Below are 22005 nucleotides of genomic sequence, written 5' to 3' on the forward strand. Positions count from 1 at the left end.
CCGAATTTTTTGTTTTAATACTTGTTAAAAATTAAATTATTCTTTCCAAAAACAAAAAAAAAAAAATATCTAAAGAAAATACAATACAATTGAAACAAATCTACAAACCTTAAATTTTGTCTTAAAATTGCTCTAGGAAATTTTTTCCTAATATTCCTGATTCAACTTCGGATAAAGTATTTAAATTCATGTTCAAATATTGAATTAAAGCGTATGAGTTAAACCGTATTTAAATATGCGTAAAACACAAATACTCAGCCTCTCAAAATATGATTCAAATTGCACGATTTATTTAAAGTACATACACTCATACATACAAATATTTCGCAAACATTAAAAACCAATTCCTTCATTTGATCTCCTTTTCTATAATCTATTTATTGTCACCATTACTCGTAAAACAAGCATACAAACTATTAAGCCTTATTTCAATTTCAATTTCACTTCGCTGCTAGCGACCATCCAAATTTGGTGTGTTGGTGAATGTGATTTCATTTGCTGGAGCTGCGCGTTGATACTCGATGAGTACAATGCGATTGTCACCGCTTTTAAGTACTTCGCGTGGCACATAGAGCGTCATCTGTGGGCCTGCCATTGGCCAATAGCGACCCAAATTTTCACCGTTCACAAACACCAGCCCCTTACCCCAACCTTTAGTATCTAAGTACGTATCACCTAGTTGGCCTTCCGCAATCGATAGTTGGCCATGGTATATTTTTGGTCCATTCCGCAACACCGAACCTCCTTTTTCTTCGTAGAAACCAACACTATTAATATAATCAGCATTCACCAGTGATATAAGAGTTTCAATGTCCTCAATGGATTCTAGTGGATACTTGGTCATGGTCCAATTGGACAGCACATCTTTCTCGAGCACTACATTACTGGTGATGCCCTTAAAATCAGTGACTGGTCCATAATTGATGCGTCCCTGATTTTCCACCAGCAATTGCAAACGCTTGCCGTAACTGGGACTAATTGGAAGCTCAAGTATGGGCGTCTCGCGTGAAAGTATGCCCACGAGCTGATCGTCAATGTATACATAAGCGCGATCATGCACACCGCTGGCACGCAAAATACTTGGATCGCGTTTGAAGGTCGGCAGCAAAGTTTCGTAGAGCACAAAACCTGAGTACTGATCAAGTGCTTCGAAAGTCAACGGTTTGTTATTGAACACAGCACCAGTTGAGAGTATTTCTCTACCCTTTGCTGAAAGTAATGTACAGCAGGGATTAAGTCGAATAGTGCCATAGTGTTTCTTTGGTAAAGGCGGGGGTATTGGTATATTGGGAAGTGGTAGATAGCGCGCAATAATTTCGCGTAATTTATAATATTTCGAAGTCGCATCGCCAGCCTCATCCATAGGTGCATCGTAGTCATAGGAAGTAATATCCGGTTGATAGCGACCGGGACCGCCATCGTTAGCGCCAGCGGTGAAGCCAAAGTTCGTGCCACCAAACATCATGTAAAAGTTGACGCTAGCACCAGCATCCAACATTTCACTAAAATGAGAGATAGAGAACAATGCACTAGATTAGTGAGGGAGACCAGCTTTAACTACTCAAGTATACAACATTTTTACACGTACACAAATGCTTTCGTTATCGCCTCGGTGCGCACACGTGCCATTGGTTCTGACCAATGTGTCAGCCAACCTGGATAGAATTCCGCATTTACCAGTGGACCTTTAGGTTGTATCTGCCGCAAGCGCTCCCAATAACTGCTTATGTCGTTGGTTGCACCAAAGTCCATAGTGGCCAGCACGCCTTCAATGTGACCACACCTCAGTACGCTCGGGCCGTCGTTGGTGAAGAGCACGGCTTTGTCTTGGACATGTGTGAGTGTCTCATCTCGCAACCAAGTACGATATTTTTTATCACAGGCATAATAGGAACCGTACTCATTTTCCACCTGTACCATAATAATAGGACCTCCATTCCCGTAGAGGTAAGATTTCAGCTGATTGAATAGCACATTGTACCACGTGCGCACTTCGAACAAGTAGTCTACAAAGTGAAAGAAAATGATATTGTGATTGGAATAGAAATACAACTCCTGACACAGTAACCGAGTGTTCGATTTCCAATGCGGTCGCGAAATATTAAGAAAAGTTTTGCCTCGCAATGGCTCTGCACCGCTTGGCGAAAAGGCAGATCTTCTCATACAACTGTCTGCTATTCGGAAACGATATCAAATATTTGAATAGTTCATTTGTGACACAGCACCAAGACGTACAAGAAAAATTGGAGGAAAAGCTTCGTCTAAATACTTTTAAAGGATATAAGCACCATTCTCTTGACTATTACTTACTTATATCAGATGTACGCAGCTTTATATTGGGATACTTGGTGAGCAACCAGTAAGGGAAACCCCCCTGAAAATTTATCAGAAAAAATAAAAAATTGTTTTATTAAAGTTAAACAACAAAAAAAAATCAGTAGGAATAAAAGTACAAGATGTTATAGTGGCAAAGAAACTAGTTACACTTAAAGGATTCGAATTTGTTGTCACGTGACACCTTCAAAGCCAAACTAAGTGGTACCAATGCCAGCATTCCATTAGAACATTTCGCGCATATGCTACAAGAATATCTTAACCCAATAAGCCAATATAGAAAAAATGTCTAAATTTGAATTTTCCTCTCTAAGTAAAAGTAAAGTCATATTTTCGTCTAATGAGAGACTGTTAATTAATATTGTCATGCATTTTTCTATCTTATATATAAAAATGGAGACGTTTTTTTGTGTTCGTTAGTCGCCGATTCACGCCTAAACGCATTCACCGATTTCAATCAAACTTTCACAGATCATTGGTATTGGTCTATATATGGTTTATGTGAAGTTTTAAAGAAATCGGTAAAAGTATGCGTGCGTTGTGTAAGTGTGAAAAATACAATATTTGCGTGTTTCCCTTATACGGACATTACGTATACGGAATGAGAATACACGCAAATGAATAAAATATTGTACAATATAATATACACAGACATGAATAACATTGTTTCGATGTCGAGTGACGTATGCGACTGTATTATTCGTAACGCAATAGTTGCCCTCTCTTTTCTTTCCTTTTTATGCATGCGTGACACGGCATCAAAGCACATTGCTCTTTTTTAAACTGGAAAAATATTTTGAGCTTCATTTGAACGTTTTATGATTTAGATTAAATGAAAATTCGTTACATATATTTGATTCCATTAATAACCATAAGCCTGTATTTTTCGAAGTTCAAAGTTTTTGGACAAATATTGAAACGTTTACTTAAATTAAATGTTAAATGCATATATATATATGCGCAAATGTAAAAGTTTAGATGGATTTAAAATATACGAAATTATTCAGCGGTTGAATCCATATATATATTTTTTGAAATCCATCAATATGGATCGACAGGCGCCATAAATGTTCTTTTAAAAAATAAAATGTGTTAATTTGATGGTAGCTCGAGTATTAAGATCAGGTTTCTATTAGTATAACTTTGTTCGTGGGTTTGCGTAATTTTTTTGTGGTGAAAGTCTAAGATCACAAAACAATATATGTAGCATTAGCGCTTGCATCGTCTGGAATAGCTGCTACATTATTAGATGGTGGCCGTACAGCGCATTCCGCACTTAAATTACCATTGAATATGCAAATTAATGAAAATCCAACATGTAACATTTCAAAAAATTCTTGAATGGGAAGAGTTTTGCAACAATGCAAATTAATTGTGTGGGATGAATGTATAATGGCACATAAAAAATCAGTGGAAGCATTGGATAGAACTTTGAAAGATTTACGTAATAATCAAGAAATATTTGGTGGCGCTTTAATATTATTGTTTGGTGATTTTCGTCAAACTTTGCCAGTAATTCCCCGTTCAACACCAGCAGATGAATTAAAAGCATGTTTAAAGACATCTCATTTATGGAGGCACGTAAAAACTTTGACTTTGAAAACAAATCTGCGAGTTTATTTGCAAAATTATGCATCGGCTGACGAATTTTCAAGACAACTTCTGAAGATAGGAAATGGACAAATTCCTATTGATGCTGCTACTGGCTTAATCACTTTGCCAGATAATTTTTGTAATTTCGCACACACAAAACAAGAATTAGTTTCAAGTGTTTTTCCTAATATTGCGCAAAATTATCAAAATCACAATTGGTTAGCTGAAGGAGCAATATTGGCTGCGAAAAATAAGGATGTTGGTCAATTGAATGCGAATATTTTAAATGATGTGCCTGGTGAGATTGTAACATTTAAATCAATTGATACCTTACTTAGAAATTTAAATCAGCCACGATTGTGTAACGGAACAAGATTAGCAGTCAAAAAGGTCATGAATAATCTTATTGAAGCAACAATTTTAAAAGGAAAATTCAAAGGTGAATACGTATTGATTCCGCGTATTCCGCTGATTCCACCAGATTTAGCTTTTGACTTCAAAAGATTGCAATTTCCAATATGTCTTGCATTTGCAATGACAATAAACAAAGCACAAGGACAATCGCTGGAATTATGCGGAATTGACTTAGAATATCCATGCTTCTCCCACGGACAATTATATGTATCATGTTCACGTGTAGGAAAGCCATCAGTTCTGTTTATTTATACCACAACTCAGGGCGAAACAAAAAATGTAGTTTACGAAAATGCTTTGCGTTAGTTTAAGTTTAAAATTAACATTAATTTAATATTGTAAAAAAAGAATAAATACACATAGAGTGAATTTAAATCGAGTGTTCATTATTCATTTCTAATTTTGATATGCCTAGCGAAGCAGGCAGAGGGTCCGCTAGTACAGTATAAAAAAAGAGTTTGCGTCATTCCTGCTTACTTATCAAAAATATAGAAGCACTTAAGGTGTTGACACTCTTACTGCAAATTAGAGATACTTTATTTACAAGCTTTCGAAAGCAGCGTCTAGGCAAATGGGTATTACATAAAAGACTTGGCCGGTTCCGTTAATTATGCAGAACAAATGGCTTTCTACATACAACTGGCTTGTAGGGGTATACCGAAGGCTTCGGGACCTGTATTTTGCCTAATCTTCTGTGGCGCCGATCACATTGTAAAATCTAACGAAAAAGGAAAACCAAATCTAAATATTTTGAAAACAACCATTGGTCTTGTTAAAAGCAAAGTGAAAACTAGTCAAAGTTTGGTAGAGCTTGACTCTATAAATGAATAATTTTAAATATTTCGGCAGTTACGAACATTAACATACAATACATTTATTTTGACCTCTACCAAATGATCTGAAATTTAGTTTTTCGTGTATTGAAAATCGCTCAAATTTTGCCCATCCTTAAAGCCGAAGGTGAACTCAGACCAATCGCAATTTTACCCTATCTTTCAAAGGTATTCGTCAGGTATAGACAGTTGAACGCTTTTATTTCTAAGAACTCTCTTTTACACAAATGATAATCCGGTTTTCGAAACAGACATAATTGTATAACTGCCCTTATTGACTTATTTATTTATTAAAGATATTCCTGAATCCTTACCCTGCTTGACCACTCAAAAGCATTCGATTCAGTTAATCACAGCATCTTATTGTAAAACTCTACAAATTTTTTGAGGTTACCCCTACTTCTATACAGTTAATTGCCTCTTTTCTTAAAAATAGTTCAGAAGCTGTCTGCGGTGGGCCACGGATATCATCTGTTTTAGAATTACAGAGGGGAGTTTCGCAAGGTTCTATTCTTGGTCTTTTTCTCTTTTCTTTGTACATTAAAGACCTTCCAGCAATTTTTACCGAAATGCATTCGCACTTGTATGCAGATAATGTCCATATTTATCGATCTTGTAAGATCAATAATATAAATGACTGCGTTCTTAAAATCAAGCAAAATTTATATATGCAATAACTCTTAGCCGTAAGAAGTCTCAAGTGCTTGTTATTTCCAGAAAGCCCCTCGACAATTCAACTTTTCCAAAAATCTTGCTTGACGGCATTGCTACCAATTATCATTTTCAACCTCGTAATCATTTTTTCCCAAAGGTTAACTGGGGATAGTCACATAAATTTAGTCTTAGCAGTGCCCCGCTTAGTTCGTAATGAGAATTCATTTGTACACTTTGCCTGAATTAAGAAGTTTATTTGGTTGCTTTTTGATGGACAACACCTTTGTTTCTACATATTTTGGCACTAACGGTTAATTATTTTATTTATTTATTTATCTTTTCTTGCTATTATTCTTCAAGTTATTAATGATCGTTCTTATGTGTACTATGTAGTAATGCTGTCCGGTATAATTCGAGAATATGTCTCTTGCGGGATTTCTTCCACACGCATTTTCATTGCGTAAACTTACACTACAAAAAGGTCAAGCTGGGGTTTGGTATAAGTATTGAGAGCGCATCAATTCCGATTATAAATAAACTATTGTAAAAATTTCAGATCATACCTTCTCGTTTGCTCTCTTTCCCAACGCATACAACATTTTATTCAAAGTACATATTTTTTCGCCTAAATCTCTGGGCTATGACAAAACAAATGCCTGGTCATCTTCAAATTCGGCATAGGAAATGGAAATGGATTGGCCATACTCTACGGAAACCCAACGAAGGCATCACCAAAGCAGCTGAAACCTGCAAGGAAGTCGCTGGAAGTGGCAGACCAGAAGCAGAAACGCTGCAAGCAGGCCACTCTTAGTGGCAAGTGAAATTCCTAGCTTTAAACAAATATAATTTTAATTTTTTTATTGAGACCCGATCTTCCAACTAGGAACGAACCGAAAAACATACATAATTTTTTTTAAAGGGAGGTTAAGTTTCAAGGGCCGGTGTTGATTTTGAATAAAATACAATTTTTTTAGGAAATTTTTGTCATTTCTCTTTTATCCATCTGATGGTCCAAATTTTCGATGACGGTGAGGCATAATTGAGGTTCTATGCCGTTAATGTGCCGAATTATCTCATCTTTTAGCTCTTCAATTGTTGCTGGCTTATCGACGTACACCTCTTCTTTCAAATAACCCCAAGGAAAGAAGTCCAACGGTGTCGTTGACGTTTAGGTGTGGTTCACATTCAAATTTTACCCTCCAAATTTAACCACCCTTTATATTCACAATTTTTTCGTGGCACATTTTTTCATTAAGTTGTTTAACTTTGAACGTTTTGTAGGTTTTAAACAATATAAATCGAAGTTTTAAACTCGTTATCAAAATTCAAAAAAAATTTTTTAAATTTTCGTACTTACAAAATCACGCTCCGCACAGATATAAGGTCCAGGTCGCAGTATCACAAGTAGACCCACTTCATCGGCCAGTTTGATGAATTTCTCCAAATCTGCAATTCCAGTCCAAACATAGGAGCCATTTTTGGGATTATGCAGTGACCATTCAACGTACCTAATGAGGCATGAAAAATAATATAAATTGGATATTTTTTGGTTGTAGTTACGTGTATTTTAACTCACGTCGTAACCGCATTTACGCCGGACGCTCGCAGCGTCTGTAATTTGCGTTGCCAACTGTCTGGATGTGCGCGAAAGTAATGAAGCGAACCAGCTATGAATCGAAATGGTTGACCATCCTTTAGGAAACGATCATTATTCCAGTCAACTGTGATATTTCGCGACGCATAGTTGTCAAGCGCATAGAGGTGATGCACGCCCAGCAATGCTAGTAAGCATATCCCTAAGATTTGCATTTCCTATAATATAGGAAGAATAAATAAACGAAGAGAGCACAATAAGACAGCAACTAAGCTATAAGTACGAGCCTTTACTAAGCTATACTTGCATTTATGTATGTAGGAAGTGAATGAATGCAAACTTAGTGCGAGCACTTATGAATGACCTCAAATGTGTTTGAAGATGCTGCATTTCCATAAGTGTTATTGTAATTAAATAATGCTTTAGCGTAGTCAGAGAGTGTCAAGATCTATACAACTGCTCATGACAAATTAGATTGAACTAGATTAGATTAGCGGTGAATACGTACATATATATGTGTGTGTTTAAGTATACGTTTATGTATGAGCTTTCACCGGAACCGTGCGCTTAAATAGGCACGGAAGTCAAATCCTACATTCGCTATCAATGCTGACCTATCAGTAGGCGTGAATAACAGACAATGGTCGCAATTATTTTCTTTACAGGCAAATTTGACAATTTAGTGCAAGGTGAATATTTGCATATCTTGGCTTAGAAGTCAGTGATGATACGCAAAATACATATAGGTATGTATGTAAATACTTATGTAGTGCATGTTAATTAACGCAGCGCATGCTACCGATAACAGTGCCAGTTATCATGTGTTCCACTCTACTAATTTTATTGGAATTAATTAATTCTGACAGCGAAGAGTAATGCAAGGCAAGAACAAGAACACAACTCAAAAATCGTATGGATAGTTTAATTTTAAATATGTTTGTATATCTAAGCACTGGAATTTACATTGAGCTAGAAAATGTTTCAGAACGCATGAGAAATTGACACAGTTGGTTGACCATATTGTTCAAATGTTCCAAATTTTCCCTCTACGCTCCAGGAACTCCTTTGCTACATATGTACATATGTTTATGGTGTTCACACTTAAACAATAAATTTTGTGTTGGAAAAGAAAACTTTCATGATCTATTTCCGCCAAGAACTTAAATGCAGTTAAGAGCTCTGTTAAGTTTCAAAAATGTTAAACGTTTCCACGGCAAGAAAGTTAATTCAGAATATGGCAGACATATAGTAGGCATTCAGAAGTATTTACATGCTAGGTCGCATGCAAGTTCTCAAACACAATTCCGTTATGCCCGTTGAAGTCAGCGGGCGAAAAGTGAGCGAACATCATGAAATCAGAACAAGAAATTATAGCGCTGCTTGCAATTTATGATTTATTTTATTATGATTTTTATTCATTTACGCTTGGGCGGACATTTTTTAATATACCAAGTTTTAGGAACAAATTACTCTCGTTAAGCGAAGACTCTCTTGGCCGGGCGGACGCGGACAGTTATTTTTCATAAAATTACTAAAAATAAGATTTTCATAACAAATTAAAAACAAAAAATCTCTGTTCAGTGGACGCAAACTCCTCACAGGGACGCGAACTCCCTACATATAAAAAATGTCAGTGAGCCGTTTTACTTACATATGGTACATATTTGCTAAATGGGGAATAAAAAAGGGGACTTTCCGGATAAAGAGTGGCGTTTTTTCATGCACCAAATTATTTTGGATTGTGCAGTGATTTTATAAATCTTACGGGGAAAACAATTCTTCTGTCCGGGCATTAACCAGTTTTACTAATCAAATCTTGCAAATATAATTTTTCCAAATAAAAAATAATTAATTCAGTAAATTTGGTATAATGTCATCACTGAGTCTCGGTATGAAATTTTAAAAGATATAAGTCCGATTTTCCTTATTAGGTTCGAAATTGGAAAAATTCAGGCTGCGCTCATCGTCAAAAATAAAAAGATTATGAAGTCAAAACGGATGTGTGGGGACAATGGCTTTACTGCTTTCGAATTGTTAAGGAAATTATCTGCAAAATAGTTACCTTTTGAAAAAATAAAAATAAAAAATTACGTCAATCGGCCATTTCCGAATTTTTGCAGTTTGTTGACTGAAATATAATATTTATTTTTATTTTCGTTATTGAAATATATTTATATATATATATATATATACATAATTGGCGCGTCACCCTTTTTGGGTGTTTGGCCCAGCTCCTCCTCCTATTTATGGTGTGCGTCTTGATGTTGTTCCACAAATGGAGGGGCCTAGAGTTTCAAGCCGACTACGAATGGCAGATATTTTTATGAGGAGCTTTTTCATGGCAGAAATACACCTGGCGGTTTGCCATTGCCTGCCGAGGGGCGACCGCTATTAGAAAAATGTTTTTCTTAATTTTGGTGTTTCACCGAGATTCGAACCAACGTTCTCTCTGTGAATTCCGAATGGTAATCACGCACCAACCAATTCGCCTAGCGGCCGCCGTAGAAATATTATTAAATTAATTAAAAAATTAATAAGTTCTTAAAGTTCTAAAAGTTTCCCTTGACTGACGGTGAGTGTTCACAAAAGGGAGTTTTCTCTATAATTATTGAGAATTCGATTCCGCGCCAAAATTGTGCCAAATAAATTGGAACCAATGATCTTTGTTTTGCTTGCAGTTACAGCTTTGTCTTCGCCATAAGTGAAAAAATGTTTACATTTAGCCCTTCTGTTCGGCTAGCACAGTTAACTCAGCTTAGTTCTAAAAAACCAATTTATCATTGAAAAGAAAACAAAAAATGCATCAAATGTATCACTTGAATTTTTTTTAGATATCAAAATATGAGTTTAGAAGAAGACTATCAAAATTTAAAAAATTATATTTGGCTGTTTTCAACGATATTATCGTGCTTTTTATTATTTATAACGATGAAAAAACAAACCACAAATTAATTCCAAATTCGAAAATATACGTTCTGCAGCTGGCGAGCTGACACGGCGAGGCAAACATGGTAAATTAAAAATGTATGCAGTCAGCTGAGTTACGTTTAATGCATTCTCTTTAGGCTTATTTGATAGACTGATATTTGCCACAAATTTTAAAATCAAAAATATGTAAATTTTAACTTGTTGTGCTTTGAAATGTATCAAAAATTACAATATACTACGTAGAAAATTAAAGTATCTCGCGAAATGAGTGAAAAAATGAAGTATCTGTCACAAAATGCCAAAAAAATATCAGTTTTGAAGTACTATATACGGGTCAAAACGGGAACACCGTTTACGAGTATCAGTATCGGACATCAACAGTTTTATAGAATTGACAGACGGCGGCGTTAATCCGGATTAGCGGCGGGCGCAGCTAATCAGATTAAAATTGTAGTGTGACAGACGGTTGTTAAGCTACCCGTATTAGCTGCATTGATACTAAAAAATAACCTAGTCACTCCGGTATACGGATAAACAGAAGCATCTGATCTTTGAAAGGAGAGATTTGCGAAAAGTCTTTGGCGCAATATGTGAAAATGGCGAATGGTACGCTACAATCATAAACTCGAAAAACTGCACCGGTAGCCGTCTGTAATAACCACAATAGTGTTCAATAGATTGAGATGGGCAGGATATATACCATGGACTAATACCGATTACCCACCCCCAATACTCTTTGGAAAGTGCACAGACATAGAAGAAGGAGCCGCCGCCAGTTAGATAGATTGATGGTGTAGATGAGGACGTAGATGTATGTCGATTTTGGGCATGGAGGTCGCAGGCATGAAAGCGAGACCATTCTAGTCATATGCTGCAGCAGGCGAAGTCCCGACCAGTGTTGTCCAGTGATGCGGATTAGGTTCGGTGAAAATACATGACTAGATTTCACTGAAACTCTATGGAAAATTTTATCCACTTTGGTGCCCAAATTGCAAACGTGATTTTGGCTTTTTTTATTATTGCTATATATAAAAGACAATACTGAGAACTTGAAAATAATTACATTTTGTAGTTGTAAATTCCATTACAGGTCGTTTAATAATTCACTACTGAGGTATTAATAGTAGGAAAAGTGACGAAACAGTCAACAAAGCTTTTTACAACATTGCCTAACATTGGGAGCACGTAGTTTTCAGGTCGAGGCAAAGGAAAGAGAGCTCGTATTTGAACCACCCTGTATACATAATTAAACTCATTATATTTTTTTTATTTTTTTTCTAAAAATAAAATATATATATAATATAATGTATATATAGGAAAATAATTTATATTTATGTACAATATATAAATATAATGATGTATACAGGGTAGTTTAAATACAAATATATATATATATATATATATAAATATATCTAATTAATAAAAATAAAATAACTCTTTATATATTGCATATTTTATTATTTTTTAAATTGTAGAAATAATTAAATTTTGTAGGTAATAAATATACGAAATATTATATGGTAATAAATTGCGACAATTAATACTTGCAATGCAAACAAAGAACAAATTACTTGTTATACATTTTTCTTTCTACTTATTACGAAAGGCCGAAAAGTCGGAGCTCCACGGTGATTAAATTACAAATAACAATAAACAAATTGTGTAAGGTTTCAAGTTTTTTCATACACTTCCATATAGCTGCACTGTTATTTTCATATATTTTTACTTGTTCGATTATAAAGGGATTTCCAATAAGAGGTGTTATTTTGATATTCAATCAATGGTTTCGTTGCTTGTGTGGCACGTAGCACTGTCTTGTTGAAAATAAACGTTGTCAAGATCAATACCATCCAATCTCGGCCATAAGAAATCGCTAATCATCTCTCGATAGCGCCGCCGGCCCATAAACCGCACCAAACAGTCACACGTTGAGGATAGAGAGGCTTTTCAACAATAACTCTTGGATTTTCTGAGCCCCAGATCCGACAATTTTGCTTGTTGACGAAGCCACCGAGATGGTAATGGGCCTCATCGCTCAAGATGATTTTTCGATGGAGTTCCGGATCATTTTCATGCATTTCAACGACCGAATCAGCAAAGACACAACGTTGTTGATGATCGACCGGCTTGAGTTCTTTTCTTGTGTTAACTGAACTTTATGAGCCTTAAGACCCAAATTTTTATACAAAATACGGTGTAATGACGTTTGTGGAATGCCTAATTCCAAAGAACGACGAGGAATGGACAAACGGGGGTTTCTTCAACACTTTCCGCAATATTTTCGGCTCTTCTTGAGCGACGTGCACGGGATTTATTCTTCACATCACTAACTTGTCCCAACAGCTCGAATTTTTTCACCAATTTCTGTATTGCGGTCCGACAAGGTGCTTCACGATGACCCAAAAATTTTCGAGTTTTACGAACCGTCTCTGCCAAATTTTCACCATTTTTATAGTAAATTTTAATAATTTTAATGCGTTGTTTAAGGATGTATCGTTCCATTTTTATTAATGGTGTAGTTTCTACTTGTCAAATATCAAAAAATGACAGCTTCAAAAGTGGCATCTACCGAAATAGCGGGCTATTCAAAATAACACCTGTTATTGGAAAACCCTGTATTTGTATATACATACATCGATATGTAGCTCTTCTTTCCCAATACACAAGTAACTGTATATAATTTTATATCCGATCGGTCGATGCCGATATGTACATATAAGTACACAGATACATATACTCATATATGTGTGGTCAGAAGCAATAACCGTGTTGCGTCATGAGAAGACCAACCCATATACGTTTCTGACCATGTAAACGAAGCTAAAATCACTTGGCTTAGAGATTTTGAAATTAGTTATTATAGTCAGGACTTTATACCCTATGACCAGAAAATACCGGGAATGTTTAATTTAAACGAACCGCGCACGTGGGAACCGGTTGATATTTTTGTTTTATGTTGGTAGGACGTTGGTAAGACACACATCAGTCACTTTTTAGCGCCATCGGATCATTAGTGTCTGCCTGGCCGGCCGGAAATGTGGGCAAACTATTCTTGGATTATGCATGATGATAATGCGCTATCGCACCGGGTCCAAATTGTGGTGGATTATTTGACTAAACACCAAGTAAATACCATCGTGGAAGCATGGCCCCGTGCGACTTCTTTTTGTTTCCCAAGTTGAAGTTATCACTTCATGAAAGGAGATTTCAGTCGATAGAATGCGACGAAGGAGCTGAAGGCCATTCCTTCGTCGGCCTACCAGGGGTGCATGGAGAACTGGATTAAACGTTGGCACATGTGTGTTGCTTCAGACGGGTCATATTTTGAAGGAGATAAAATAACTTTGCCTAAAATTTAACTCTGGTTAGTGTTATTTAAACATTCCCGGTACTTTCAGATCATAGGGTACTCCCAAAATTCAGGTCTCTACAAAGCTCCCTTAATAGAAGAGGTAAGGAGAGAAGTGACAGAGAGAAAGAAATATGATAGAATAGAGACAAAGTCAAAGATAGAACTCAAAATTCATATCTTCCTCTAGCAAAAGCAGGACACTCACAGAGAAAATGCTCAGAGTTATTTGGCTCCTCTAAGCAGGGTAGGAAAAATGGGTTGTGTCCTGTAATAATACCGACCACCAAGTGAATGTCTTTTCTACCAAATTTTAAAAGAAAATTCGACAATTTTCTGTACAGAAACTGCATAACTGATTCCGATTATTGGCTCTCTGTGGAGGAACCGCTGATCCACAGTTGGCCAATTCACCGGTAATTTCATTTCCTTGGTATAACTGATTACTGCGGCAATGAAGAAGAAAATTTATAAATTATGAAGAATTCATCTTAGCAAAATTTAAATGAAAAAACTAAAGTTGCTTACGAAAGATCAGCATTCATTGACCTAAGGGCAAAAAGCCAAATAAGTTATGGATACATAATTTATTATATGTATACCAGCTTTGATAATCTGTATTTGGATTTATGATATTTTGTTTTAAGCCTATAATTAATTTGGTATTATTGGTTGAATGTTTAAAAATTCTTGGCTTGCTAATTTTTCTTTGTATTTTTTTATATTTTTTTGCATATCACTTCGTATTTATTTCTATCTACGTTGTGTGTTTAACCCACCCATAGATATTTATTTAATTAAAAAGGCCTTCACAATGAACTTTAAATTCCATGCGGCGAATAAATTAAGACCAAAGAAAATACCCCAAAACAACAAATGCATAAATTAATGATAAATGCCGGTTGAACAGCTGAAAAACGCCACATAATTCAAGTATTTTTTTAATTTTCATTCTTGCATATTGTGTATTCTTCTTCTTCCTTGCTTTCAAACTGAATTAATCATTTGACCCACTTCAATTAAAAATGATCTGCATACGCAATTTTTGGGCCACAAATGTCAAACTATTTAATTTGCGATCGCAAATTACTAAAATATATATGTATGTGCACAAATATATAATACATGTACTTGTATTTGTGAGCTTTTTACGAAATAATTTATTGACCTTGTAAATTTTTGGTTTTAGATCTACATTTCACAGACAAATTCAACATTTGTTTAAATTTCCGTTGTTTAAATTTTCAACAACTATCACTGATTGATAACCTGAATATCTCATTAGAACCCAAGAATTTAGAGTTTGGCAGGCGTAAAGTGCTAAGTCGATTTAATTAATTTATTCAATAGTCCAACGATTTGTATTAGAAATAAAAAATTAATTAAGAATAAACAAAAAAATAAAGGCTACGGAAAATTCAATGACAAAATCGGTAAATTTACCATTCCTAAAAATATGCACAGCAGCAAAAAATTGATTAAGGAATTATGTCAAATAATAGATATGTTTGTGCGTGTGATTAAGGGGTAAGACACTAAAGCGGCTGAGAAATAAGCACATATTGGACATTTTTTCCAGCGAATCTAAGTCCTGAAAAATGTAATTTATTGTTTTCAAATAGCTAGAAAAACAGCTCCCTAAATTATCAAATTTGAAAATGATTCAAGTATTTTGGAAATTCCCGTGAATTTTTCTGAAAATTGGTTAATTTCTGGGCTTGAGTATAACTAATAAGATGGAAACTTAAAACATTAAAAAAAAAGTTAATAATTTTGAGATATATTAAATGGTAAAAATTTTAGTATTGAGTTTTTTATACATTAAAAAAACGATGTTTTCAATTTTTTAGGAAAGAACATCGCATTTAAATCTTTTTTATTTTTTATTTTTGAAAATCAGGTGTTTTTAACATAAAACAATTTTTACTTCTTTTTTTATGATAAAGTATCCCATAAAAATTTGGTTTTGGAATATCTTTTACTTTTTGTAAAAAAAATTAAAAAAAAAGAATTTTTGTTTGGTTATTTTTGAAAAACAGGTGCTGGAACAGCTGGTGGTTACTAATTTTTAATTGAATACGGGAGCATATTTTATACATATTCACATACGCATATTATAGTATGTGTATGCTTTTAATGCAAAAATATAAGAATACGGCGCGCTGCCAAAAAATATTTTGTGATGTTTACGTATGTATATGCACAATACGAAGCCAATAAAAACAACAGCAAAATTTCTTGTTTTCGAACAACCTCTTGTCCACCAATGTCTGAAAAAGTTAATGAAGTTATGAAAAAAATGGGAAAGACATGCACATAAGTAATCACAACTAGTGAATATTCGCCAACAAACATTTTTTTACATTTGGATAAGTGTAGGATAGAGTGTCCCTTGAATTTCAAGTTAAATATTTTTTACGCATACGTTGTTAAAAGTTTCGTAATAACCCAATATTATCTAGATTTATGAACTATAACCCGTGCCGACTTGCGATTTAAATTTCTTCATACAAGTTGCATGAGTACTGCGCTTGTCATTTCCTACGTGAATTTTGAGATTATTAGTGCGTAAACATGTCGGTGGAATTACGGAGTGACAAACAAAATATTTTCCTTACCGGATTGCCTAGCTATCAAATAAATGGTGCAAAATTACCATCTAATCGACAAGTTCGCTCAGTCTTATTTTAAATACAATACAATATTCGACAGGTTTAACTGACTGTGAAAGTGTAAATCTCTTTATTAGGGAGTGCTTCATATGGTGGGAAAAAGCAAGAGTTCCAACTAGGGCATTTCTCAACTGCGTGAAGAAACTTGTTGATTTATATCATATTTGGAGAGAATCACAAAAAATTGTAAGAAAACTCAGGTTACGTTCAATGGCCGTATGAACAATTTCAAAATTGATTTTGATTATTTGTTTGATATTGCACTTGCTGATGCTTTTGAGAGAGTGAATATTGAAGAAGATAAATTACTTTTAATGAAACAGAGAGGGCCAGGTCGCCCAAGATGGTGTAGATAAAAAATTGGCGGAAAAAGAGAAAGATCTAGACGACAACGACTGGAAGAAGAGGACAGGATTGTAAGACAAAGAGAATCACTGGCTGTTGCATCTACTTTCAACACAAATAACTTAGAAAATATAGAAGAATCTGACGAAGAGCAGATCTTGAATTCTGAACTCAGCTTGCCGGATGTTCCCTGCCATGAACAAAGATCAAAAATAGGTAGAAAGAATCTCATAACACCTCAACTAGTTGCAGCTTTAGATCGATGCCCGTTAAGCATTAGAGACTCCGTTTACATTCTTAATGTGAGGGTAGAAGCGCTTGGTCTGAGTAGCGATGATTTCCCTATTAATAAATCCTCGATTCAGCGAATTCGTACTGAACTGGAAAATCAAGGGCAGGAGCAATAAAATCTGACTTCCAAAACAATGTACCCGAAGTAGTCACAGTCCATTGGGATAGAAAACTATTACCCGGGTTGGATGTACGAAGTTGAAAAGAAGAACGTTTGCCAGTTATTGCTTCGTTTGACAGCTTAACAGAAAGTTCTTCTGGAAAACATCAAGCTAAGGCTGGCTCAACAGTTCTCTTTGAGTGGAATCTTTACGATAAAGTACAAATAATGTGACACAACAGCTTCCAATACTAGCCGTTGCAGAATTGCTGATTTTCGCCTGTCGTCATCATATTTATGAATCAGTCCTAAAAGCTGTTGTAGCACAGATATTTCGATGTTCAAAAAGTTTAGGGAAAATTGGAAAAACATCAATTCTAGTAACATTGAACCAATCTCTTAATTTCATAAAAAAACGAGTAGCCGAGACAGCCATTCAAGCTTTCTTAATATTTTATAAGGCAGAAGTAGGCAAAGTTTTTGAAATTTAATGCATCAGGCACGCGATCTGTTCCTTAAAAATATGTTTACTTCAGTCACAATGCAGATTGACTGCGAAAGATAAAAAGGCTCTACAAGATGTTTATTTATTTGTAGTGATGTTGAATATTAAAGCCTGGCTCGAATGCACAAAGCACCTAATCAAGATTTGCGCTTCTAAAAGAGTACGAAAAAGTTAACGCAAACATTTTTAAAGCTTCTATAACCATGTTTAGTCATCACTTGCTGTATTTATGTCTACAAACAGTATTCTATCACTGTATAATGATAAAGTTGATAACCAAACTAAAAAGAAAATGATTGCCAACTGCAACAGTCGAAGGAAGAACTAGAAAGAAGATGCCCAAAGTGATAATTATTAGGGGAAAATGGGGAGTTGTGAGACACAGGGAGTTGTGAGACATTGTTACCTTTCGGCATTATTCATTTGTTTACATTCGATTTTAAGTGTCAACAAGTGTTCTCGATGCGATCTCACTTTTCAGCTAGCATTGGTCATATTTACACGCATTCGACGCGTCTCTCCAGTTACTGTGTTTTGGAACTTCTCGGTAAGTTTTTTTCATCATTTGTTTTGCGATACATTCGATCAGTTGTTGAAGCGAATTGCAAATGTTAATATATACAAATTATTAATTGTCCTATTAGCTTTGAATTTACACATTCACTTGGGCATGAACGTTCGATGTGTTTATAACTACGCGGCCATTTATAAAAAAACGATTTGGGGAGTTGTAAGACAACAAATGTGGGGAGTTGTGAGACACCATTTTTTTCGACGTTTTAACGCATCTTTCATAAGTACCTCGCAATATTCATGCATTGTTTGTATATATATCATGAATTTTTTGGTTAAATTTGAGTTTTTATTGTTTTAAGTTAAGCAGAAACAACTCCATTCATTGCAATGTATGCGATCGAGCTGTGCACCTAAAGTGCGCCAATTTACGAACTGGTTATTATACATGTTCTCACTGCGAATCATCAGATTGATGGCATTGCATTTTTTATACACTTTTTTATAACAATTGTCTTTTCTTTTTTATTTTTCATCTTAATAAAGAACTAACAACTAAAATAAGTCATTTTTATTGATTTAAACCATGGTGTCTCACAACTCCCCACATTTTTGTATTTTGTACAATATTATATTTTATATGATTATATACAATTTTAATTTTAAGGAAAATTGTAGTTTTGTTAAATAGGCCATACCAATAGCTTCCAGTATTCATTGACTAAAGATTCCATCGTTGACATATGCAGAATATTAAGATTTTGAGTAATACGGGTCCAAAAACAAAACCCGTCTCAAAACTCCCCATTCTCCCTTACTTTATATTCTTAATTAAATATTAATGTTCATCTCTTTTTTACGTACATTCGACTTTCGATTATTAATATATAATTGTTTATGTTGGTACACTCTTCTCGAAGATATCATATGTTCACGGTTTAGCAAAAAAGCATACTTAGTTTGTTTGTGAGTGGCATAAATAGGACAAGTGTTTTGCGTGTTTGGCGATTTATATATACCCTTATTTATATATAATAAGATATTCTGCTCCATTTAGCCACTTTCATATCTTCATTTGGGTCAATTTTCGCCACATTATATGGGCTCCTGGTCTATAGTACCACGATCAGAGAAATAGTCTAAGGAGTGAGTAATACCCATATTTCAAAATAATAATTTTTTAAATGCTCGCAAATAATATTTCGATACGTTGATAGTCGAAATGACGAGGAGACCGCGGAAATCGTTTCATATATTCGCTTGGTTGCTGTTACTCATATCAAGTCGCAATGTAATTGATGCACCTTGGATACTTCTAGCGCTAAATTCGCAAAATACTTTAAATATTTACATAGAATGCAAATCTGGGAAATTTCTATTCACACGAACGTACTTGTGAGGGCATCACTTGCAATTACTAACGAATATAATCAGCAGCTTGTTTCGAAATTCCAAACATTTAAAGATGGCTATACGATGAACGTTGCACTTAAGTGCATGTGAAATAATCTTAGCGCTACTCGAACGAATTGATGTAATTAACTGATAACTGGGAATACCCTACAGTACAGTGAAATACATTTTTACTTACAATGAATGCAAAAAAGTCCAAGTGCACCGCTAAATAGATAGAAAATTGTGTGCTTTTGTCTTTCTATCCAATTATGTGAGTTAATCCTCCGACAACACAATTATGAAAAACGAAGAACGAAATGCAAATGATCTCCTATCAGTCCAGCAATTTTACATAAGCAATAATAATACAATTTTGAATATTTAACAGTTTTTATTCATTCATTTGTATCGCTTCACTTGTATATCGATTGTTGTGCTTTCGCCTTTTACTATTTAAATGTTCTAGCGCGCTATGGCCGTTTCAATTTCTTGTTTGCAGCAAAATTGAAACGACTACACTTTCTCGCTTTCAAAACGCAACTGAATACTCAACCGTCGATCGCACGAGCAGTGTGCCGTGAATCAGGAACATTGCCACCGATCCGCCAGAAGCCAACCCAATTGCGATCTGCATACTCTTAATGTAAATATGTCATATGTTTTTAGCATATTTGTACCTCTGCAGTTACTCACGCTTACAACCATACCTATAAGAATGAATATTTATACAAAAGCCGCTTGATTCCTGTTTGTATGTTTCAACCAAATTCATCGCGTATACGTCAAGCACGTTCTAGCTTAGACTCGTCTGCTCGCATTCCCCTGGCACAACGGCCGCGGCAAAATGCACGCGATAGCATACGCCAGCTGTTGTATGCCGAGCAGTGAACTTATTTTAGTTTGTTGATATGCTGATATGCACTCGGCTATCATTTATCATATCAGTCATGCAACGGTATTCAATTTTTTCTCGCTTTGAAAAAGGTGATCTCCAACAGAGAGCTTGAGAGTGGTAGTGAGTTAAATTTTTTTCAGTGCTCTTCCCTGTATTTCTCTTTAAGAGTTGAATTGGAAGTATATGCTCTAAGCATGAGAGGCGATCCGTACTTATTTTTGTAAATTTATGGCAAATGAAGGGGAAACGATATCAAAAGTATTTGAATGAGCCATTAAAAACGGAACCACAAATTTTGTTGGATTAATTTTGATAGATTAAGTTTCCTTTAGTATAACTACAAAGCCTTAGATGGTAAAAGGAATTGTTGCGGACTCTTTGCCAACACTAGAAAAGCTTTTGATAAGCTGGATAGAGAAATACCACATTAATTAAAAAGCTCCGAGAAAAAGTAGTGGCAGACCGTCGACATTGAAAACTGATGAAAACATCAATGAAGTGAAAGAAAAGTTGACCAATAATCGCACATTAACCAACAGAGAATCGGCAGAGGACTTGAATGTTGCTTATGGATCCATTCAGGGGTTTGTAGTTATGATTTGGGCATTGCGCCGTGTTGCTGCAAAGTTGGTCCCAAAGGATCTAAATTTCATGCAAAATAGCCACCGCGTTGATATCGCCAAAGACATGGTTTCCAATACTCAATCCCACCGCAACATTCATCAAACGCAGCATTACTGGAGGGAGACTGGAGGGTTTATGAGTAAGACACGCAATCCATAATCAGGCGAGTGAGTGGAGAGCTCCGAATGATGTGTACTATGATTTTGTACTATGATAACGCACCGTCACACAGTAACACCATTATCCGTGAATTTTTGACCAAGAACGAAACGAATACGATTTAAATACCGAAGAGCCATCGAATTGACCTGCCATGGCTTCCTGCGATGTGTTGCTGTTTGATGGAGGCAAAAAATCACTACATGGAACGCATTTTAGCAGCCGAAAGGAAGAAGTGGAAAAAGCGAACATGACGACGACTCTGATTGCTATACCGAAAATAGAGTTCCAGAAATGTTTCGAAAACTTGACTAAACGCTGGCATTCGAGTGTTTTAGTTGACGGGAGTACTTTGAAGGCAATAACTTCACTTTTGAGGAATAAACTTGTATTTTGAATTTTCTGATTATATTCTAATAGGACTATGAATAAGTTCGTTACGGTTTTACAACAGATGGCGTAACTTGATTATTATTCCATCGATCCACATTTCCAAACATTCATTGGAGAGCTACTGTCGTAAGGCACAAACGTCAGTATAAGTTTTTTATTTGAAGCGTAAACAACAATATTTTTACCACACTTGAAAATGTCGAATTTCGTGCCAAATAATGTGTTTTTGCGGGGAATTCTTCTTCATTATTTTAATATGAAGAAAAAAGCAGCCGAAAGTCATCGTATCTTGGTGGAAGTTTATGGTGAGCATGCTCTATCTGAGCGAACGTGCCAGAAGTGGTTTGCACGCTTTAAAAGTGGTGATTTTGGCTTGGAAGACGAAGAACGCGAGGGTGCGCCGCCAAAGTTCAT

General features: G+C 35.3%; 2 protein-coding genes across 5 annotated transcripts in view; one reads left to right on the plus strand and one right to left on the minus strand.

Annotated features, from left to right (window-relative positions):
* Positions 1 to 22005, plus strand: part of LOC128871714 (tachykinins) — a 95901-nt gene that overhangs the window by 19748 nt on the left and 54148 nt on the right. The window lies entirely within an intron of this gene.
* On the minus strand, positions 349 to 20390 carry LOC128871713 (beta-galactosidase). 2 transcript variants are annotated; one of them, XM_054113690.1, is made up of 7 exons: positions 20228 to 20390; positions 19717 to 20157; positions 7405 to 7640; positions 7186 to 7336; positions 2311 to 2374; positions 1589 to 2006; positions 349 to 1502 (listed from the first exon to the last, which is right to left on the minus strand). In XM_054113690.1, exons 3-7 carry the CDS (start codon positions 7635 to 7637, stop codon positions 452 to 454), a joined length of 1917 nt encoding a protein of 638 aa, XP_053969665.1. In that variant the 5' UTR covers positions 7638 to 7640; positions 19717 to 20157; positions 20228 to 20390; the 3' UTR covers positions 349 to 451. The 2 variants fall into 2 exon arrangements, with proteins under 2 accessions (XP_053969665.1, XP_053969664.1); XM_054113689.1 differs by having other exon boundaries at positions 19717 to 20390.

This window comes from Anastrepha ludens, chromosome 2, assembly GCF_028408465.1.
Source record: "Anastrepha ludens isolate Willacy chromosome 2, idAnaLude1.1, whole genome shotgun sequence".
Taxonomy (NCBI): domain Eukaryota; kingdom Metazoa; phylum Arthropoda; class Insecta; order Diptera; family Tephritidae; genus Anastrepha; species Anastrepha ludens.